At 31.8% G+C, this 25,412-nt stretch overlaps 1 protein-coding gene across 2 annotated transcripts in view; it reads left to right on the plus strand.

Moving 5' to 3' along the window:
* Nucleotides 1–325: 325 nt before the first annotated feature.
* LOC139498668 (uncharacterized) overlaps nucleotides 326–25,412 on the plus strand; it is a 37,829-nt gene continuing 12,742 nt past the window's right edge. Inside the window, exons 1-3 of one of the 2 annotated variants that reach the window (XR_011657985.1) lie at nucleotides 326–500; nucleotides 7,477–7,623; nucleotides 20,910–20,965. Coding sequence is in view for 1 of the 2 variants with exons in the window: in XM_071287170.1 (XP_071143271.1) it covers nucleotides 389–500; nucleotides 7,477–7,623; nucleotides 20,910–20,965 (315 nt within the window). In the remaining variant the exon portion in view is untranslated. The remainder of the gene's footprint in view (nucleotides 501–7,476; nucleotides 7,624–20,909; nucleotides 20,966–25,412) is intronic. The other variant, XM_071287170.1, reaches the window with a different exon arrangement.

Here is a 25,412-nt window from a genome sequence, read left to right on the forward strand (position 1 = left end):
AAAATGATACTCGCTACTCAGATTAATTGAAAATTAACGTAAAACTGCTTTAATTTGATTTGTTTTGTCAGAACGCACCTGTCAATCAATTTCATCATGGTGTTTATGGAGATTATCATGTACTCCCGCCATGTTACTTACGTAATGAATTTCAGTAAATAGAAAATTATTATTTAGAAAAAGGGTTTTATGACTTCATTAAATGTCAGCTTAAACCATGAGACACGATGCATATAATGATATCTGTAAGTTTCGGGATGTAGATCTTCGTTAACTGTAAAAGACGAGGGGTAATTAAAGTAACTAGAACAGCCAAATTAAATCGGTCAAACATGTGACAACTGTCAAAGCGATAAACAATAAGCAAATCCCAGAGTTCATTGCAAAGATGTCAGCCTCCATGAAAGCAATTTTGCATCCAATTTTACATTATTTGTTTTTGTTTTTGTCAGTTTACACATTGATGCACAGTGTACATTGTATATCAGAGGATATAACAGGTTGTTAAAAACTTAAGTTTGCACAAATTTAAGAACACCTACACCTAAAGTATTTGCTTTTTTTGCATAGAACTTTTGTAAAAATATGTGAAATTGGAAAACTTATTTTTCGTGTTTGCTATCTATGAGATAACTGTATTCTATTTTAAATAAACATTGATGTTTTGAGGTCTATGACCTCTCAGTCCATGGTGGTTTCAGTCCAGTATTGCTGAATGCTGTACTGTAATGGTTTTTTTTTAATTGTTATATTAATAAAATAAATTCTACTCCACTACCAGAGGTATCAGGTCCGTTCGCGCCCAATACACTTTCACACCCTACATGTTCGCACCTTGCACGTTCGCACCCAATTTAAAATCAAGTTCCAGTTGAATAATTAGAAAACCATGATTGTTGTTTTAAATTACTTTGATATAAATACTGCATGTATTTAGCTTCGTATGAATAAAACATTGAAAATTTTAAATGAAAAACACAAAAGATAATTGTTTGATCTGAAACAATTAACTGACAAAAAAGTATAGCAATACACTAACCAAAAATGATTAAAATTTAAGATTTATTCCCCCCAAAAAAATTCCCGTTGTCAGAATCTCACTTTATTTAGAAACAATGATTAAAAATATTTTAACAATACACTATCGAAATTAAACATGATTAATATTTATTCAACACAAACAACACGTTGTCTCACTTTATTTTGAGACAATGACAACAAATATACTAATAGGAATACACTTGTCAAAACTTGGTTATAAAGTTATTAAACACAAAACCAATAAAAATTGGGCGCGAACGTGTAGGTTGCGAAAGTGAAAGGGAGCGAACGTGATCGGGCGCAAACGGACCCGGATTCACTACCAGAGACATATATGAGGGGGATAGGAGGGGTCCTGATCTCGAAATCCCGGGCTTAAAAACACGACATCCCGAAATCCCGGACTTAAAAATAAGAAATCCTGATGTCCCGAAATCCGAGAAAAAGAATTCCCAGATCCCAAAAGGGTCAATCCCGAAATCCCGAGCTTAAAAACACCCGATCCCGGAGTCCTGATAAAGGTCCTATCCCCCCTCATATATGTCTCTGCCACTACCAACATGACCAATTTACAAAATGATATATTTGTATATTTGATTAGGTAATTAGATTAGCTAAGTGATAAGATTAGTGCCTAAGTAAAAAAAAAAAAAATAACATCATCTTTCTATTTGCTCTCATAATACACAGTGAATAAATTAGTGTCAAATTAACTTTAAAGATATAAAGGCGAATTCCTATAGGTCAAAGACCAAAAATCTTGTCTTTTTTTATTTTGTGAATTACCTAAAAAGTGAATATGTGACCTAATCTGTAAATGTTATCATATTAAATATTGATCAGTAGACCAAAAATTAAAAAAAATATATAAAAAATAACTGCTCTAAGTAAAAATCATAAAATCCTTATTTGCATGTAAAAAGTCTTATAAACTGTAAACTTCCCACATGTGTAAAATCAAAATAAAACCTGTAAACATGGTAAACCTCCCTTGTAAAAACACATAAAGACTTACTTTTTAAATTGTTATTTGTATGGAGAGTTGTCTCATTGGCACTCACACCACATCTTCCTATATCTATTTTAAAAGATGTAAATAGTGTACATAATGTTGTTGTGTTATGATTGTTAATTTATTCTTTATTTATTTTTTTGGTGGTGGAACTGTTCGACATACGAAAGTATGGTTACCCTATAAAGGGTGTAAAGATCCAGAGAAGAAGAAGAAGAACATTGACAAAGGAATCTGTCTCATAATAAACCATTCAATGAGTTATATTTAATTTATCAAAACCAAACTGTTACCATTTCCTTTGCTTATCTCATTTTGTAAAGATCGTGTGGAGACATGTAGGCAGTTGCCTCCTATGGCAGGCAGACCCAAAAGAAATCTAAACTTTGGTAAAATGTTTATGATGATTTTAAAAAGCAATGAAGTAAATCAGGGTTTAAAAGGTCCATTTATATAACCTGAATAAAACGTCAATTCTATAAAAGTGCAATAAAGTTATTTTTTAAAGAAATAGCTAAATCTACCAAGTCCTTATAATTACCGCCTCTAAGGCCAATTTTTTTCTTTCTTAAATACAGAGCCAAGATAAGGTTTATCATCCTGTTTTCTTGAAATTTAAGCTATTTTGCTCCTTTTTTTTTTGCCTATTGTTTATTTAAATTTAAGCACCCCATTATTCTTTATTACCGCTGAAAATTCAGAAATTATTGCTTGCACTTACAGACTTTATCGCGTAATGGGAATCTGAGACACATGACTGGAGAATTTGCAACATTTGAACTATCTCTTTTCCTTTCATTTGAGGTGTCAGAATATTACTTTTTGACATCAAATTCAACAGGAACTTCTGTGATGTCCTGCTATTCCGGACAAAAAGTGTTAGTTTTTTTTGAGATTACAATGAACAAAAAATGTGAGGTCAATTATCATGATTATTGTGATTTCAAGAAATGATGCATACAAATAATGCTATCATTTTAAAAATACAAGTTTACATTTTTGCAAAACCAAACCTGTTGCAATTTTTAGAACTAAATAACATTAATAATAACAATCGTTTCTGTTTGTATTATTTTTCTTGAATCTTTAGTTAGTTAGCTTTTTATACGATCGCCAAAATTGTATCATGTTGTCGTTTTCGTAGTCCCGTCATTGTTGTCCTCGTCAGCATCGTTCGAAGACAGATAGTTTCCGGATAATAACTTAAGTATACTATAAATGAATAGAAATCAATAAAACGTTACCACAAGGTATATAACCACTTTTAATGTCAAAAATTGATCACAATCCAAATTCAGACAGTATCAAGCTTGAATATTGTGTCCAAATTTGCCCCAACTGTTCAGGGTTTAACATCTGTGGTCCATCTGAGGCTGCGCTCAGCAAAACAGTTTATTGTAGTTTCCAGACAATAACTTGTGTTTAAGTGTATGAATCTCTCTGAAATTATACCACAAGTTTCCATACTTCAATGGGATGGTTTGGATTAACTTTGAGGGTTATGGCTAAAACCATTTAGTAATTAGGGGCAAACAAAGGGGAACAACAAGGGTTTTTCTGGTTAAAGGACAATTGAGACAACATAAAAGCAGTGTAAGGGAGGTAATCCAAATAAATTTAAAGAACATTGTTTGATTATCTCCCTTACACTGCTTGTAAATTATGTATTAAGAAATGATGATTAGATATAGGAAGATGTGGTGTGAGTGCCAATGAGACAACTCTCCATCCAATTAACAATTTTTAAAAGTAATTCATTATAGGTCAATGTACGGCCTTCAACACGGAGCCTTGGCTCACACCAAACAAGTTACAACAAGCTATAAAGGACCCCAGAATTACTAGTGTAAAACAATTCAAACAGGAAAACCAACGGTCTAATCTATATAAAAAACAAGAAACGAGAAACACGTATAAATTACATAAACAAACGACAACTACTGTACATCAGATTCCTGACTTAGGACAGGTGCAAACATATGCAGCGGGATTAAAAGTTTTAATGGTACCAAACGTTCTCCCTTTTTTTTAAACAATAGCATAACATCACAACATAGAAAAACACACTATAAGATATCAATTGGAAGACTTAACTCAATCAAAAAACGTAAATTAACACACTATGAACGAACAAATTTGATCTGCAATACCTAAATGCAAATGCATCTATACTATTAAACGAGAAGACCTCATTTTGGGTGTCGCTTCTCTTCTTTCCACAATAAATTAATCAACACACCTCTGTGTCCTATAGGTACAGTGCATAGTCGCATTTGTCATCCATTCATATGATTATTCAGATTGAGTTATTTTGGGAGAAAAACGAGAAAAAGGGCATCCGGATATTGTCCCGTCATTGGACAAAATTTTAAGTCAGATTATACTTCCAGTTTGCGTTTTTCTGTATATATACTACGAATAAAGTGTATTTTCAGAATTCTATCTGCTATCATTTTCAAGTTTACTATCCACGGTGGTCACAGAGTTTATTAAATAGAGGGTCTGTATACTATATCATAATCAATGACCACCATGGATCGATTAGAAAACTTAGAATTGAAAGTAAATACACATTTAGAGTTTATTAAATAGAGAGGGTCTGTATACTATATCAATGACCACCATGGATCGATTAGAAAACTTAGAATTGAAAGTAAATACACATTTAGAGTTTATTAAATAGAGAGGGTCTGTATACTATATCAATGACCACCATGGATCGATTAGAAAACTTAGAATTGAAAGTAAATACACTTTATTTATATAGTGAATGTTCATAATATACAGATAAGCGCTAAAATTATTCATGTGCACTTTTGATACCTTTTCTGAAATTCTCCAGTCATTAAATCTTTTACAAAATTCATTGATTACAAAAAAAAGAAGATGTGGTATGATTGCCATGTTGACAACTCTCCACAAGAGACCAAAATGACACAGAAATTAACAACTATAGGTCATCGTACGGGCTTCAACAACGAGCAAAGACCATACTGCATACTCAGCTTTAAAAGGCACCGAAATGACAATGTAAAACAATTCAAACGAGAAAACTAGCGGCCTTATATATATATATGTACAAAAAATGAACGAAAAACAAATATGTAACACATAAACAAACGACAACCACTCAAGTACAGGCTCCTTACTTAAATGTTCATAACATACTAAATGTATATTCATATTGAAATTGATAGAAAACCACAAATTGGGAATTTTGGAAATAAAGGAGGAGGGATTAAAAAGCTGAACATTTTCCTGTCCCCAATAACCTATGATTTATGATACTTTTGCTGAAATTCTCCAGTCATTCAATATTTCACAAAATTCTTCCAACAACACTTTACATTCTTTAAACTACGCTCTGAATGCCCTGGATTTCGCGGGTGTGTTCTAGTAGTTAATAAAATATTAGGGACAAACATTCAAGGCCAAAAAGCAAACAAATAAATCCAAACAAAGCCATGGCAAGACACCACTGCGAAATATTTAACCCTTCGAAAATAATCACAGTTTTCATAATATATACAGGTAAATGAAAAATAACTTTGTCGTTTTATGTATATACTACTTATGTGTATATAAAAACTACCTACTAGTCTGACTCGGACAAGATGTTTTTGTTATTACTTGGTTGTTTGGTAAATAGCACTGCATAATCTGATGTTTCCGTTTATTAAATTAACATGATTAACAAGAAAAATTATGCAAGAGGTTCTTTTATATCCTATGAACTACAATCTTTGATCTTAATATGATGTATATTTTACAGATTATTTACTATGCAGGAAGTGTAGCCATGAGATTGATTTGATCTTGATATGATAGATATAGGAAGCTGTGGTATGAGTGCCAATGTGACATATCTCAATCCAAATAACAATTAATAAAAGTAAACCATTCAGTGTTCCAGCTAGGTTTTCAAAAGGGCAGGGTGCCAATCCTGAAAAAGGGCATTTAACGCGTGATATGATAATATGAAAAGGGCATATTTTAATAAAAGATGTTAATCAAACATTTGTGTTTATTCGTTGAATCACAGGTTATACAAGAACAACATCTTTAGCCCATATAGAACTCTATCTTTCTACTTTTAAGGCTGAAAAACTTGTCAAGCAGCTTGTCACACAAGTTTTTTTTATCATTGCTTGGCACAGTTGAACTTTATATGCAGTATGTTTTGAAAGGAGATCTGTTTCATACTGTTTCTATGGTCTACCACATTTTACCAGTTTCACCTTTCTACCCCTGCTGTGCTTGATGGCAATACAGCACAAAACAGCTGTGCTCAGTAAATTCACAATTTTAGGATATAAAGCAACAGTGAAAAATAGTATCAAAAATAAAGATTACAGAAAAAGATGACCAAGGCACCCTACCAACACTGCTACTAAGATCCTCTTTAACTTTTCCCATAACTCAAAATAAATACCTAAACATATATATTCTTAAGCAAGAAGTATGGAGACACATTTTAGGATATGTAAATGGGTTACTCAATGCTAGGAAAAAAATCAGATTGAGTTATCTTTCTTTATTCGGGTGTGCTCCTTCTTTGGAGGATTATAAACAGTACGTAAATATGATGTAAATATATGATCACAATATGGCGGCCGATCTTATTATGTTCGTATCAAAAATGAAGGCAGTCAATGACAAATACGTCTGAATTTTCTGTTTATTTTACAGAAAACAAGTAAAACAATGTCTTCAACGAGTTTATAATGGTTTTCCAACTTTCTGTCATTACGTTTCTTCCATGACACTACGGTAAACATCGCAAATTGTGCCCAAGTTGTTGTATGCACATTTCTTCAAAGATAATTGCCGACTGACCGACTGACCGATTCTATTTTCATATCGTATGGTTAACATAGAAATATGACTAATCTGACATATGACCCTTTGATTATACAGAATGTTCAAACAGCTGGATGTATACATACGAAGCCTCGTAGGGTAAAAAAGGGGAATTTTGCCTATACATGCACCAAACGTAATTGTCATATACGCAAATTAATATACAATCGATCTTCAAAAAAGGCAGGGCGCCCTGGAAACTGTAAAAAGGGCACAGGGCGCCACTCTGAAAAGGGCGGGCGCCGCGTCCTCTGAAAACGGCCTAGCTGGAACACTGCCATTACAGGTCAAGGTGTATATTTTATTCTTTGATCTTGATATCATGTTAATTTATGGCCCATTTATGGGCATTATGTTTTCTGGTATGTGCGTCCGCCTGTTCGTCCGTCTTTCCTGCTTCAGGTTAAAGTTTTTGGTCCAGGTTAAAGTGTTTGGTCGAAGTGGTTTTTGATGAAACTTAGTACACCTTTTCCCTATGATATGATCTTTCTAATTTTAATTCTTGATATCATGTATATTATACAGATTATTTGATCTTGATATATATCATGTATATTTTACAGATTATTTGCTATGCAGGAAGTGTGGACATGAGATAGCTAGGGGAACTGATCTGACAGCTGTGCCTTCTAAGTTAGCACATCGACAGAGAAATGATACCATATCAGGAGTCAAAGATGTTCTAATACAGCTGTTTCAAAATCCACATGGTAATACTCTATTGAAAATATCTATTAACGAAATAAAGACTGATTTTGATAACACTAGTGATCCAGCATTTTAAAATGAGAATGCACTGAGTTGTTTGCTGACGATATGATATTGTTAGCTCTAAGCGAAAAGGAACTCTCTTAAGGTGGCTCGGCCCTTTACCAATGCGCATATTTTAACGCATGTTTCTTACGACGAGTGCCTTGGAAACGGTCGCTTTAAGGGGTCTTCTCAAAAATAGCTTTGACGACCTTGGAACGCGGGCGTGTATGAAAGCACCCTTGACGATGTAAACAAGCGAGGCTAAACGTTCTTCAAAACGGGAAATACGAACGGTCAGAAATTCAGAGTGCTTTCTTCATTTTTCGCATAAAAGTCTAAAAGGAGAAAAATATACATGATTTAAGCATAACATTAAAAAAAAAAAGAATACATAAATACTGACAAAGTCACATGAATGACGTCGACAGTATTTGGTGCCGCTTCGCTCCCAAAACGCATTCTCATCTTACACAGTCGCCTCTTGGGTCCGTTCGTACCATATTTTGAATTCACTTAAATACCAGTTGAATTAATTGATGTCTTGGATATTTATTTTTGAAAATGTTTTGCCAATGACGCAATGATTAACTGTAAACAAATGATAGCGATGTAAACAACTTCATGTCATCGTACAGCTTTCAAAAACAGGCAAACTTGTGACCCGTATCAGAGACATATATGTGTATATGTTACAGTAAATTGGTGAAATTAGGAATTACATGTAATTACTAAAATTTAGGAATTACAGGTAATTCCCGATGCACTTAGTTAATACAAGTAATTCCTTAAACGGCCCAGTTATTACCAGTAATTACTAATTTTAAAATGAATTTTTACACCTATTTACTGACTGCTAAAACAATGTTGTATTATGGTTAGATGATCAAAAGTTATGGTAATACTAACTAGAAGATCAGTTAGTACTCTTAAAATTTTGAATGGTTGATTTGTATAAAAAAATCTATTGAATAAATATGAACTTTCAAATATTTGGTTAAATCAGAGTAAAAGTTTAGTTTTAATCCAAAATGGTTAAAGTTGACCATTATACAGATAATTTTTTACCAATTTCAGCAGACATGGAAATCAGAAATGGAAAATTCTCCCAAAGCATTATGTTTTAACTTTTTAAAGAAAACTTTGAATTTGAAGAATATTTAGACTTATTACCTTATAAAGATAAGATAAAGTTATGTTATTAGCTTCTAGATATAAAAAAAAAATATCTTTTTTATGTTGTTAAATCATTAATAAAAATGATAAAGTGAAATTATAATTCACTGTTAGCAGCCAATCTGGTTCTATTTTGTTAAATTAGCTGAGAAACAAGGTTGATGAGTTGTGCACTTGCGAGTGAATATTTGGACCTCATTGAATACCTTCAATTCAACCCCTAGCTGGAGATGGGTTATTGATGTATTAAGCTATTAAAATTGTAAGGGTTTTGCAGAACAAATAGTCTTCTTTTGCTGTTAATCGCAGGCTCAACAAAAATGAGGAAAACATATTAAAATTTTCCTCTAGATACTATCTTTTGACTAGTACTGTAAGAAGCTTCTGTCAAAATTGGGTAAAAATACTGGATGGTTTATAAATTCTAATGTTTTAAAAACTTTAACTGCAGAGTGTATGTAATGTTAACCTTTTATAAGTAATATACGAAAAAAAGGATTTTTTTTCAAACTTTACTTTTGGATATTATCTTATGATCATAAACATTAAGCTTCTGTCCAAGTTTGGTAGAAATCCAGGATATTTGGAGAAAATGATATTATAGTTTTAAACCACAGTGCATGATGGAGATTTTAGTTTAACAAAATTATGAAAATCAATTTTGAATTGATATCATTGTCTTGCATACATATATTTATAAAACAACCAATTTCCAGTTTCAATTCATAAAACACTAAAGAGTATGCACTTTTGATGTGTCTTATATTCCAACATCCCAAATAAGCTTACTTAAAATACCCTACCCTTTACTTTTTTATTTGGTATTTTGAATTATGTTTTGAATTTTAGAATAAAAACATCAAGTTAGTAAATAGCTGTAAAAATGACATTAAAAATCAGTGATTACCAGTAATCACTGAAACAACTAGTAAATACATGTAATTACTAAATTGGCTAGTAATTACAGGTATTTACTGAAATGTTTAGTAATTACATGTAATTCCTAATTTCACCTATTTACTGTAACATATATATGTCTCTGACCGTATAGTATGGTTTAAAACATCGGGGCGGGTTTGTTATCATGCTATAATCCGTTTGGCGTTTTATAACAGTTTGTTTCTGTCATAAATATATTTAAAACTTGAAATATCTTTATTTCCAAGTATTTTTAGGAGTTTATTCCTGAGTATGCGATATATTTTTCCATTGCAATATTTTGATAATTAGAGTTATACCAAAACAAATTTGAACATGCCAATTTTCTAACAGACTTAATACTTAACATTTTCATTTAAAGATTTGTTTACCTGCACGAAAATCATCTGATAATTTTTCTCGTATCACAATTCCATGATTTCCGGAACACTAGACTAAGTCCTATAATCTAAGAAATCGGGGCCAATGTTTTCTATTTTTATGATACTTTTCTATTACTTATTTTGTGAATTGTTATTTTGTTGACTTGCAAAAGTTTTGGTTTCACCATGTCGCGATTTTGCTAGGACATACATCCGCAGCTTGCCGGGCAGTCTCAAACACTACTAAAGACTTTATATATAAAAAAAATCTATACTACTACTAGGTTCAGGAAAAGTTTGGATTGTAATTTAAAAACTACGCCCTGTATACACAAGAACGCTATATTAGCCGGTGATGTTGGCAAACTTTAACTTCTATCTTAATTTTTGACATGCTTTTTTAAAAGGTAAGCTAATAAGGAAAGTTCTTGATTAAAACAAATGATCACAAATATAGTTGAGTGATGTCAATGCGGCAAAAAATGTGAATGACAATTTTGTTTGTGATCACTGATTTGATCTTAACGTGGCAAAGAAATGCATAACTAATCATCGATCTATGCATGCGTGATGATAAAAGGAGACAATGTTTTTTTTTATTTATAATATTGAATTTTAAATAGGAACTTTGGTGGATAGTTGTTTCATTGGCAATCATACCACATCTGCTTATTTTCATATCGTATGGTTAACATAGAAATATGACTAATCTGACATATGACCCTTTGATTATACAGAATGTTCAAACAGCTGGATGTATACATACGAAGCCTCGTAGGGTAAAAAAGGGGAATTTTGCCTATACATGCACCAAACGTAATTGTCAATTCATTTTTTTTTTTTATGGCAGTCCATATACCTAGCTCCCGTCTTACTTTGCATAACTTTCATAATTGATACTTATCTGCATGTTCTCATCCGTATTATGCTTGAAATACTTGCCAGTGATCATTCAGTATGCACAACTTTAATTTTCATTATGTGCAGTCATATAAAAAAACGTAATTTCTGGGACTTTTATTTGTTTGACTATGTGGTATATCAGTTTATAGTAATTGTTGAAGTCCGTACGGGGACATAATTGTTATCTTCTATGTTAATTGGTCTCTGGTGAAGAGTTGCCTCATAAACAATGACACCCCATCTTCCTATTTTTATACCCTATGCAAGGAAGTGGCGCAGGGTATAACATTTTTGACCCATCCGTCCATCCATCAGCCAGTCTATCAGTCCTGTTTCTTGTCATCACAACTCCTCTCAAACCACCCAACAAAATTTCATGAAACCTTTTTAGATAATAAGGACATACTATGCAGATGTGCATATCGACAGGAAATTACGATTCAAACTTTTTCTAGGAGTAACAAAATGTATGCCCCTTTGAACTTATTTGCTTCAATATACTACTGCAAGTTTGTCATCGCATCTCCTCTCAAACCGCACAATAGAATTTTATGAAACCTTTTTAGATAAGGACATACTATTTAGATATACATATTTTTTTCCTAGGAGTAAGGCCCCTTTGAACTTATTTGCTTCAATATACTACTGCAACAGTTTGTCATTGCATCTCCTCTCAAACCGCACAACAGAATTTCATAAAACCTTTTTAGATAATAAGGACATACTATGTAGATGTGCATATCGACAGGAAATTACAAATTATTTTTCTAGGAGTTACGCCTCTTTGAACTTATTTGCTGCAGTATACTACTGCAAACAGCTTGTCATCGAAACTCCTCTAAAACCACACAACAGAATTTCATGAAACTTTGTAGATAATAAGGACATACTATGTAGATGTGCATATCGACAGGAAATTATCGTGATTTAATTTTTTTCTGATACCATTTTTTTTTCTTAGTTATTTTATTTCTCTAGTGGCAATGTGGGGACTGACTGCCAAAGCGGGGCTGGCTTCATAATCCACTAATGAGCCCCCACCCTATGTCGGACTCTGTAACAATCATCCCATCAACCAAATATTTTGAAACATATTTAGAATTCAAGAAAAGACAAGTCCATGAAAATGAGATTAAGTTCAGATAAACCCTGCAAGACAGACATATTTGTTATTCATTTATTATTTTGTACATAAATCACCCATTAGTTTTCTCATTTGAAATGTTTTAAATTGTTCATTTGTCATTTCGAGACCTTTAAAACCAACTATGCAGAATATGTTTTACTCATTGTTGAAGTCCATATGGTGACCTACAGGTATTGTTATTTCTGTGTTATTTGGTCTCTTGTGTCTCATTTACAATCATATCACATCCTCTTATTTGATATTTTAATTTGTTATAATACATTTAATAATCATTTTATACACCAAATATACATGAAGATGACCTATTGATTACACAATATTATATAGCATATTAAAAGAGGACTTACTGTTGACCAATGAACCATACAGATTATGTGGTCAATGACAATTGCCAGACAGAATTGTAAATTATTTCACGCAAATAGTTTATCTACTACATGTACCTATTAGTATTTATTATTTTTGAGTATATGTCCGACATGCTGACGACGGACAGTCAATGGTATATACCATAATATGTCCTGAAAATTGGCGTAAAAAAAAAGGCTCAACTAAATCAAATTTTTGAAACGTGATTGATTTTATTCCTCTAATATCTATGAGATCAAATTTATAAAACATCTATTAATATTAGTGTTGTCAACGATTAACCGGTCGAACGACCGAATACTGAATACCAAAAACGCTAACCGGTTAACCGGACTTTTTTTTCAATTTTGATAGATTTGATATAAATTTGTATTGAAATCAATAAATAGTTATGTTTTATTTTAAAAAATGTCGTCATGGTAATTAATTTGACAGATCAATTGTCCAGTATATTGATTGCTATTGTTAATCCTAAAAAACATAAACTTAATTAGAGCTCGGGCAGGATCTTAAAGAAACATAATTAGTATACATGTTTTTTTAACAGTAACTTTAAATCAGTGATGCGATTAAATTTTACTAATTACTTCATTATTTCGTTTTTGATCTAATATTGTGTAAACCTACATCTAAATGTGCAACCTCCGTAGTGCTAGGCTTAGTCTTATTTTAAACGAAATGCTAACTCAAAAATTGTGAAATGCAAACCAATGTGAATGTACTCAATGTATATGTGATAGTATGAGTAACATACTTAAAGAAGCAAACAAAGTAAAGAAACATGTCGTACGGTGACCTATAATTGTTCATTTCTGTGTCATTTTGGTCTCTTGTGGAAAATTGTCTCATTGGCAATCATACCACATCTTCTTTTTTTTAATGATTAATCATTTCAAATTGAAACACTCCACATTATTTTCGGAGACAACAACAGAAAAGGAAAGAATAATCAATTTCAGACATATTCAAGTCTACGAGATCAAGAAGTTTTTTTTTTCAATCTGAAGTTGGTACAATCGCTATATAGTTGATACGGTGTATTCTATTATTAGAAGTCAAACTTCGCCAGGAATCCTCACAGACAAGCCTTTATAATGCCAACGGACAAACTTTAATTCCATAAGCGTAAATTTATGACTAGGATGAAAGGTTGTCAAATTGACACTCATACCTCATCTTATCTATGTGTAGGGTACTATTGATAAACTTTCAAACACCAACTTAAACTACCGGTTAACCGGTTAATCGGTCGAACGATTATCCGAGTAACCGGTTAGGAAAAAGTGTACGATTTGACAACACTAATTAATATAATTAATTTCAATGTACTAGTATACATGTAAGAATTGTTGCCATTTATACATCATGTACATGTACAATAATTAGCTGATCAGCTCTATATTTTCATTATTTTTATTCTCCTTCACTGTTTTTTTTATAAGAGTAGACTCATATATATATGATCTGTATTCATCATTGAGACAGGTAGCTATGTATATAGGTGAAGTAGGTCCTATTGATTTGATTTTTTAAAGGATTTTGACAGCACTAAAGCATATACATGTAGTTCCAATTTATAGTTGATCTTAGCTCCTTAAGGGGGCTCCTGGGTATAAATGAATTTTTTTTTCTAATATAGGATTTCGCTATATTTTTTCATAAATGAACTTAATTGCTGAACTTAATGGCTGTTGTTTGCTCTATGGTCGGGTGGTTGTCGCTTTGACATATTCACCATTTCCTTTCTCAATTTTATTTATCATATACTTAAAAGAAAAATGAAATAAAAAAATGGGGTCACCGTTTTTAAGCTAAAATCTGCCTCTAGAAGAAGCATACATTTTTGTTAATGTCCTTTTTTTCTGTTGAACTAACAGGAGAAAAAGAGGAAATATCGAAATAAAAAAATAACCTAATATAAAAAATCGCTTAAATTTTACAATTATTTAGGTTATGTACAGCTTATTTGAAAACAATAATAAAAAATATAGGTCACCGATGAGTTAAAAAAGATATTTCAAATTTAAGGCCAAAAAATGGCATTTTTGCACCAAAGGGAGATAATTTGGAGCTTTTTCAATTTTTAAAGTCATCTGGGGCCAAACCAAATAATTTTTTTTGGTTGTTTTTTGTACCATATCATAAAGTAACAACTAATAGTGTAATAAATAAAATTTGTAATGAAAAAATAAAGGTTTAATTTTTTGCTAAAATTTTTGTACCCATGAGCCACCTTAAGTGGATTGTGGCAACACATATTGCATATATACATGTAGAATGTTGTTCTTAAGTTTCAGCACTTTACACATAGTTTCCGGTTGCAAGACTAGAATATGATACTGGCTTCTCATGAAATTCTGTCAGTACTTTGCCAATAGTTTCCAAGTAAAGTTGAACATTCCAAGCTCACTCCTTCCATTTGCAATGTACATGTACAAATGTACTTGCAGCCTGAAATTAAATATCGGAGTAATTCTGTCAGAAAATCAACAATTATTGACATTCAAAAGCATATATAGATGTAGACTAGTTCATAATGGTAATGTGTCCATGGGACACAGATGAGCAGCCGCTTCCATATAAATAATGAAAAGAGTGACACCACCCAAATTTGTACTTGATCTGAGTGTTGCTGTAGTAAGCATTACATATAAGTTTCAGAACATTTGGATGAAGCAAACTGTTCATTATCACTGGACTAGTATATATTTGTTTAGGGGCCAGCTGAAGGATGCCTCCGGGTGCGGGAATTTCTCGCTACATTGAAGACCTGTTGGTGACCCTCTGCTGTTGTTTTTTATTTGGTCGGGTTGTTATCTCTTTGACATATTCCCCATTTCCATTCTCAATTTTATTGTGTTAAAGAAAGGAACAAAATTTCAGCATTTTTTTTAATTTGTAAAGGGGCATAACTCTAGAAAAGTAAAAGCGACCCCACCAAAAATTCAAACTTCATGTGTGTTTGATGGTACAATGTAGTAAGCTTAAAGCATATATATATATGCATTAATTGTGTATTAGTTTCATAACATTGGTAGAGGCAAACTGAAGTTGGAGAACAGAAACCAAATTTGGGAGGTACATGCAAGTTTGATAAGACTGACCATGCAAGGGTAACCTTAAAAGAACTAAAATGGTCTAAATTAACATGTGTTTATTTGATAATAGGTTCGTTTTCATATATTTTTGTTTTCCCTTAAGAACACATAAAATATTTTTTTATAATTTAATTTGGTTGAATATTATACAATTACTGTCTTTTGATGAGGTAAATATTATAGTGTTATTAACTGGCTGTTTCTGTATTGGCACTGGTATAGATTCAAGGTTTGCTGTATTGGCCTCGAGACCCGTTTTTTCCCGCTTTTTTCTGTATTGGCCCTGTTTTTTTCCGTATTGGCCCTGTTCGAAGAGCAATATTAACTCTTGATTTATATCGACAGTGGAACGTTTTTAGTATTGCACATGCTGATTTATCCGTATTAGGGCTTATTTGCTCATATCATTTAATAAGCGGTTTTATTAACTTTTGAAAAAATGATATTCACTGAGGCCGAAGAAAATGTATCTAATGACAAACATATACCAATTTTTTTGTCATTTTGAAAATGTCAAATGGCTGTCATTTTATTGCTTTCAGTGGAAGCTGAAAATAAACTACATTTGTATGTAAAAACTAAATGTGTGATATTTAACACATGCATGTGGTGTTTATTTAAGGTTAAAAATTTACAATCAACATGATCAATAATATTATATTAAAAAATGTATTTTCAGTAACTCCACCTTTCATTTACAGAGACCAAGTCTAAATTTTTAGGCAAACAGGGTTTAAAGGCCCTTTTTAAACTAAGAAAATCATTTAGACTCACTTCTAAACATTTCCATTCATTCATATATTTGACCACACAATTCAGCTAATTTTAGTTTTTTGATCAGAAACATGGGGTGCTGGGCCCTGCTGGCAGTCCATCTTAACTAAAGGATTCTTCTTCTTTTTATTAACTATGTAAGTAATGATTTCATAATCAACAAATTGAATGTAAAAAGTTGTAAATATATACTTGGTGTGAACAGAAAGAGCACAAACAATGCTGTCATGGCATAAGTCAGATATTTACCCATACATGATTGTCCATTTGATAAGTACTGGTATCCTTAAATATTCGATAACTTTAGAAAAATCTGAAGACTTTGCACGGGCACTTTCTAAAATCCTACATAAAAAATTTCACACTTCATGGTGTACTTATAAATTGTTGTTGGTAGCTCAATTGTGCAAATCACGTAATTCAAAATTCTAGGCATTTGTCTTTTCGTTCATTTTTGTTTACTCTTTATTTTTAATATTTGTTGATGCTGTATCTCATTTTTCATGACAAAACAGATTGTGTAAACACATGTATTATCAGTGTTATATGAGAAATGGGACCATATAATCTGCCACATTTTGCAGACCTCTACACAACAACATAGAGCTTAATTTCTTGTAACAATAAATTGTGTTAGATTATTTGCATAAATAATAGGCTGTTTGGTCTACAATAAGATCTCCTAAGTATTGACAAATGGTTAAGAGAAAATAACATGGTCATTAAAGAATTAGATGCTCATTGAAATATGTTCTGATCATTTAAATTTAAAGATACTGTGTCTCATACAAATGCAGATTATGAGAAAAATTGTAATAAATATTAATCAGTGAGTTAGAGTTATCTCTCTTTAACCATTGCTACTTTAGACTTAATTTAAAATTCACCTATAGGATCTTCTTATACATGTTATATAACAGTTAAAAATCTGTTTGAATTTTGTCAGTTAACAGAGAGATTCATTAGCATTTTATAGCTTTGGGGCCCTTTATAGCTTGCTGTGAGCCAAGGCTCTGTGTTGAAGACCGTACTTTGATCTGTAATGGTTTACTTTTACAAATTGTGACTTGGATGGAGAGTTGTCTCATGGGTACTCAACCACATCTATGATTTTCTTCCATCTATTTTGCATTAAAAACACATACAATTATTGATTTTTATCAATTTTTAACATATGAAGCTCTTTTGATTAAAAGATTATGTTTTTGAATACTTTATCAGAAATATGGGGGCCAAATTTGTACATCTAAAGAAATGAGCAAAAACGTTTTGTGTCTAAACAAATCTCTGTTGAAAATTATCAGACTTTTTATTGCCCCTCACTAAACTCGTTTATATGATGATTTCTAACAAATGTTTAGTATATTTACTTTTCATCATGATAAATCAAATAGAATGACACTAAGACAGTAATAATAAAGAAATAAAATTTTGTCCTAAGTCTTCCTTTAATATCTAGTATAAAGGTATTTTGCAATGTCCCAGGTTAGATGAAAGGTTTGGTCTTGGCATACATGGTTAAACCTGGCCGCCACACATTCTATATTTGTTTGATCCTAGTTAGTAGATAACTCTTCATAGATACCAGAATTGAAATTTTGTATGCCATATACACGGTTTAGGAGCCTGTATTTTAGTGTATATCTTATTTGTTTTTTTCTTTTTTGTTTTGTAAATAAATCAGGACTTAGTTTTCTTGATTGAATTGTTTTACTTTTGTCATGTTTAGGACTTTTATAGCTTGCTATCTGTGGTATGCGTGTTTGAACATTGTCAAAGGCCATATGCATACAGTGACCTATAATTGCTAATGAAACAAGTATCGAAAATAGAACAAATGACGTTGATTTAAGCCTGGTGCAAAAAGGTCAAATTTGTTAATTACATTCGAGAAAAATCTGGATTCAATCATGATTCAATAATATTGGATTGTCCTATAAAAGCATGCCATAAAAATAAGGCAGGTGTTTATAAATCAAGTGTGGGTACAAAGTTAAGGATCTGTCTTTTAACTAGGAGAGGGCATCTATACTATTAAACGAGAAGACCTCATTTTGAGTGTCGCATCTCTTCTTTCCACAATAAATTAATCAACACGCCTCTGTGTCCTATAGGTACAGTGCATAGTCGCATTTGTCATCCATTTATATGATTATTCAGATTGAGTTATTTTGGGAGAAAAACGAAAAAAAATGGCATCCGGATATTGTCCCGTCATTGGACAAAATTTTAAGTCAGATTAGACTTCCGGTTTGCGTTTTTCTGTATACTTTGAACATATATCTACTACGAATAAAGTGTATTTTAATTCTATCTGCTATCATTTTCAAAGTTTACTATCCACGGCGGTCACAGAGTTTATTAAATGGAGAGGGTCTGTATACTATATCAATTGACCACCATGGATCGATTAGTAAACTTGGAATTGAAAGTAAATACACTTTATTTATATAGTAATGAATGTTCATAATATACAGATAAGCGCTAAAATTATTCATGTGAACTTTTGATACCTTTTCTGAAATTCTCTAGTCATTAAATCTTTTACAAAATTCATTTATTACAACAACAAAAAAAGATGTGGTATGATTGCCATGTTGAGACAACTCTCCACAAGAGACCAAAATGACACAGAAATAAACAACTATAGGTCACTGTACGGCCTTCAACAACAAGCAAAGCCCATACCGCATACTCAGCTTTAAAAGCCCCAGAAATGACGATGTAAAACAATTCAAACGAGAAAACTAGCGGCCATATTTATGTACAAAAAATGAACGAAAAACAAATATGTAACACTTAAACAAACGACAACCAGTCCACTGAATTACAGGTTCCTTACTTAAATTTTCATAACATACTAGATGTATGTTCATATTGAAATTGATAGAAAACCAAAAATTGGGAATTTTGGAAATGAAGGAGGAGGGATAAAAAAAAATATTTTCCTGTCCCCAATAATTAACCTATGACTTATGATACTTTTGCTGAAATTCTCCAGTCATTCAATATTTTACAAAATTCTTCCAACAACACTTTACATACTTTAAACTACGCTCTGAATGCCTGCGATTTCGCGGGTGTGTTCTAGTTTTATTTTTAAAGAACAAAAGTCAAGGACCTACCATTCTTTAATGATTCTTTGCACAGATGCTTTATACATACATGACCTTTGATTTTTTATTGAGGAACTTTTAAAATTTCAAATGGTTTTGGAAATTTCATTATTTAAAGCAAATATAAACCCTTGCATGGAATTATTTGAATCTTGAATAATTATGGAAAATTTATAGGAAATATAGGATGACACCTAAACCAATTAAGATGAGTAAGCCATGCCTGCATGGATACAGAGGTCAGTTAGTTCATACTGAAATATCATTGAAGTAATATGAGGTTAGCTATGTACCCATGGTTAGAACTCAATAATTGGGTAAGGTTTTTCATTGTATCTGCAGTAACTCGCAGTTTCACTTGGTTTTTTATATTGGGCTTTTTACAGCTTGCTATGTGGTGTGAGTTTAACACATTGTTAAAGGCTGTACAATATAAACTGATAGCTGCTAATTATATACTGTAAACCAACTTATTTTCGCGAGCGATTTATTTTCTTGACTTTTGCAAGTAGAAAAATAACGCGAATATAAATCGTCGCGAATATGTAAAACTTTGATCTTTCCTTATTAAACTTTATCCAGAAATTAGAAAATCGCGAAATTAAATCGGCGCGAAATATACTAAAAAGGGTAAAACGCGAAATAAAGTATCCGTGAAAATAAGTTGGTTTACCATAATTAGATAAGTAACAAAATGACATACATCCAAGCCTCTTACGAAAGGTCAGAATTTGTTAATCTTATTTGTGGACACTCCTGAATTCATTCACGATTCAATATAATTGTATTGACCTATAAATACCCTGTGATAGTGATGCATGTAGAGTTGGATTTATTTTTCATCAAGATTAATTTACTTAGGATATAGACAAAAGAACCTTTATTTAAAACAGAAGACTTTTGGGGTATAAATTGGGATGTTTATCATGTGAATAAAATAGTTTGTAATTAAGATCTATAGTCACATGTATAAAGAAATGATAAGCATGACCTAATGTTCAGTTCAAAGAAGCAAAATAAATGTTCCTTACCGGTACAATGTCTTTAAACTCATCGAAGAATAAATCACGTTTCAACCTTCAACTATAGTCTAGGGGAGATAACCTCAATTTGAATTAATTTTTCAATGATTTTGTATGATGCACATTTTATACAAGAAAAAATAAATGATGATAAAAACAGCAGACAATTGAAGGAACATAATAATTTTTAAAAATCAAAGCAAGTTTTTTATTGATTTTTTATTGATTTTCTTTTACTTCAATAGAGTTTGGAAACTTTTGGGGAGGAGAGGGTCATTATGGGATCTCTAAATATTTTGAAATTTGAGGTTTATGAATTTTTCCTGATTTTGTATTTTAGGTTTATATTTTGAAGTTGTGACAACACAAGAAGCAGATGTACAGCCAACGGGAGAGGTACACATAACAATTTGTTTCATGCAGATTTCTATAGTATATGAATTTATTTAAATTTTAGAACCCCATTATGCTTTAAAAAGACTACTGTAAATTCAGAATATATGAATTTATTGTAATAATATTAAGCAATACTTATAAGTTATAGCTTGTTGTTCGGTGTGAGCCAAGGCTCGGTGTTGAAGGCCATACATTGACCTATAATGGTTTACTTTTATAAATTGTTATTTGGATGGAGAGTTGTCTCATTGGCACTCACACCACATCTTCCTTTATCTATATAATATTTCAAAAATATATTTTGCAGTTAACAACTGTGTATTTCAGAGAACATAGAGTCAATTCTTAGTTCAAGTATAAAATTAGGTGCACATGGAAAATTGTCAATGTGTCTTTTTAGCTCACCTGGCCTAAAAGGCCATGTGAGCTTTTCTCATCACTTGGCGTCCGTCGTCGTCGACGTCGTCGTCGTCGTCGTCGTCGTCGTCGTCTGTCGTCGTTAACAATTTTTCAAACATCTTCTCCTCTGAAACTACTGAATGGATTTGGTTAAAACTTAACATGATTGTTCCTTAGTATATCCTGCACAAAATGTGCGCTTCAATTTTTGATACGTCAAAAAACATGGCCGCCGTTACTTAAAATAGAACATAGGGGTCAAATGCAGTTTTTGGCTTATATCTCAAAAACGAAAGCATTTAGAGCAAATCTGACATGGGGTAAAAATGTTCATTAGGTCAAGATCTATCAGCCCTGAAATTTTCAGATGAATCAAACAAACCATTGTTGGGTTGCTGCCACTTAATTGGTAATTTTAAGGAAATTTTGCAGTTTTTGGTCATTATCTTGAATATTATTATAGATAAAGATAAACTGTAAACAGCAAAAAAGATCAGCAAAGTAAGATCTACAAATAAGTTAATATGACCAAAATTGTCAATTGACCCCTTAAGGGGTTATTGTCCTTTAATGACAATTTTTCACAATTTGTTCATCATATTTGCTAACTTTAAAAAATCTTCTCCTCTGAAACTACTGAATGGATTTGGTTAAAACTTAGCATGATTGTTCCTTAGATTATCCTGCACAAAGTGTGTGCTTTGATTTTTGATCCGTCAAAAAACATGGCCGCCGTTACTTAAAATAGAACATAGGGGTCAAGGGCAGTTTTTGGCTTATATCTCAAAAACGAAAGCATTTAGAGCAAATCTGACATGGAGTAAAAATGTTCATTAGGTCAAGATCTATCAGCCCTGAAATTTTCAGATGAATCAAACAAACCATTGTTGGGTTGCTGCCACTTAATTGGTAATTTTAAGGAAATTTTGCAGTTTTTGGTCATTATCTTGAATATTATTATAGATAAAGATAAACTGTAAACAGCAAAAAAGATCAGCAAAGTAAGATCTACAAATAAGTTAATTTGACCAAAATTGTCAATTGACCCCTTAAGGGGTTATTGTCCTTTAATGACAATTTTTCACAATTTGTTCATCATATTTGCTAACTTTAAAAAATCTTCTCCTCTGAAACTACTGAATGGATTTGGTTAAAACTTAGCATGGTTGTTCCTTAGATTATCCTGCACAAAGTGTGTGCTTTGATTTTTGATCCGTCAAAAAACATGGCCGCCGTTACTTAAAATAGAACATAGGGGTCAAATGCAGTTTTTGGCTTATATCTCAAAAACGAAAGCATTAAGAGCAAATCTGACATGGAGTAAAAATGTTCATTAGGTCAATATCTATCAGCCCTGAAATTTTCAGATGAATCAAACATCCAATTGTTGGGTTGCTGCCACTTAATTGGTAATTTTAAGGAAATTTTGCAATTTTTTATTCATTATCTTGAATATTATTATAGATAAAGATAAACTGTAAACAGCAAATATGATCAGCAAAGTAAGATCTACAAATAAGTCAATTTGACCAAAATTGTCAATTGACCTCTTTAGGAGTTATTGCCCTTTAAAGACTTTTTTCACAATTTGTTCACCATGTTGACTTACTTTAAAAAATCTTCTCTTATGAAACTGCTGTATCAATTTCAGCAAAACTTATGCTAAATGAGTTTCAGAGTTTCAGAGTATCTAGTATAAATTTTATATTTCATTTCCTTGTATGTCAAGAAACATAGCTCCTATGGCTAAAATAGAACATAGGAGAAAATGATTTTTTTTTGCTTTTGAAGAAAATAGGACGATTCAAAGAACATTTAAATAAATTGAAAAGCCAAAATAATCATTGATGAGAGATTAAACCAAAAAAATTCAGGTGAGCGATTCAGGCTCTTGAGAGCCTCTTGTTTTATTTTCTGATTTATTCACTTTGTTTTTGGCCTCAACTATATTTTTTATATTATTTTAACTAATATTTGGTCTTTCCCATTTTGGTTTGAAAAAAAAATAGATTTGTTATTTATTTATTTTTTTGTGACACTCAGTTTGTGTTTTAATTTATTTCTTTATATGTTGGTCAATTTCTGAATGAATTTTGCTGCCAAAGGGTGGCTATATACTAAAGAAAGACCAATAGTTTGTGTCAAAATAGCATTTAAAAAATACTGATACTTTATTTAAACATATATACATTGTATGTATTTATTTGGTCTCTTTGTTTGTGGATATCAAGAATTTTACAACCTTGTAAATGGTAACTCTTGTTGAAATGATTTTTACTAAGACTGAAACCATGAATGCAATAAATTACAATACAAATTTATATTTATTTCTCAAAACCACAAAAATTTACATGGTCTTTTACAGTTTGTTTTGTGTCTCCATTGAAATGAAGGACACTTAAATGTGTCTTTGTTGAAAAGAAACATCAGTTGGTTGTGTCTCTGTTGATTAGAAAGGTCTTACTTCTATCGCTAGCCATGGGACAGGCTCATGGCCAGTAAAGGTTGTTGAACAGGTCCAAGACCAGTCAGAGCTCAGACATAAACAAGTCGATTTTTGTTTTTGACTTAAATAAGTCAAAACATGTATTTATTATAAAAATGTAGTTTCAATTTTAGACTTATCTAAGTCAGAAAATGACAGACTTGTTTAGGTCTATTTATGTTGGTGAAAAAACTTAATGTTACTTTGTGGCCAAACTACACCACCTATGACAGCAAAAACCTGTATGAGAGTTCACAAGGACTTGAGCTATCTATATTTAATTATCTAAGTGGACATCCTTACTAAACACAGATGTTTTACCTCATTAAGTGTGATTCCAGGTGGTTGCATTGTAAGGTTAATTAACATTATCTCCGATTTTTTTAGACTCTCATTCATATTTTTCTATAGAAGACAAAGTATTGGCTTTCAATGTTGTCATTATTTGATTTAGATGCATGACCTCCTTATAAATATGCATGGGTCTTGAAGTTAACCAATTTTGATCACTCATCGACTTGTAGGAGTCGATATTTGCAACTTTTTGATTCTGGTCAATTATTTCTTGTTTAACAATATTGGACTTAGGCAGCAACCATTTGTTTGTTTCACCCTCAGCTGCCACTATATGTAATGCTTAAATTGAAATAAAAAAATTGCTTTCGACTTGTCGCAAAAAAAATAGATTTTTTTTCGCCACAGGCGAAAAAAAAAATTTGTCCAGAAAAAAAAAACCATAGCCCCCCCAGAAAATCAAATGGTTGCTGCCTTATTCAAGTCGTATTTTGTCTTACATTAAAGGGAGACAAATCCCAAAACTTACAAATTAAGACCTCTATGAGTCAAAAGCAGATTCAGACTTATTTATGTCTGAGCTCTGACTGAAGACCACAATTGTCGTCCCTTGATTTTCGTTGTTCACGAATATAGTCCCTAGTCTTGACAGTAGGTTACTTGCCATTAATTTTTATACCCCTTCCAAATTTATTTCTCCATGTTTAACGCCTCAAATTGCAAGAAGGGGGATGAAATTACACTAAAAAAAATTTAAGTCCCAAATTTTTAAGGAAAGTATAGTGATTTGGTCCAGCTGAAAAAGGTTAAAAATTAGCACTTCGGAAGCTGTTAAAAGATTTCAAGACGCCCTAAACATAAATTGTCCATATTTTCAGTTAGGTTTTCTATAATTTTGATAAAATTTGTCCCAAAAGTAGTACAACACACTGTAATGATTTCATTGAGAAAGCGCAGGTGGGATTTTTTTAATTTTCATTTATGTTCTAAAAGAAATGCACTACGAAATAATTGTGGTCTCAGACCAACACCCACTAGTAGTACTTCTGTCTCAGTTTATTAGGTTCTATTGTTATGGAGAAAACATTTCTGTTTATGATTGAGCTTTTTTATACTTCTTTTTTTGGTAATTTTGTTTGGCTCAGTAAATCAGATATTTTCTAACATATATCTCAAAAATGTCATGATGCATGAACAAGTTTTACAGAGGGTCACAAATAACTATTTGTCTCTTTATAAAAAATGTTTAAGTAAGCCATGAACAGTCAG

This window comes from Mytilus edulis, chromosome 12 (assembly GCF_963676685.1).
Source record: "Mytilus edulis chromosome 12, xbMytEdul2.2, whole genome shotgun sequence".
Taxonomy (NCBI): Eukaryota; Metazoa; Mollusca; class Bivalvia; order Mytilida; family Mytilidae; genus Mytilus; species Mytilus edulis.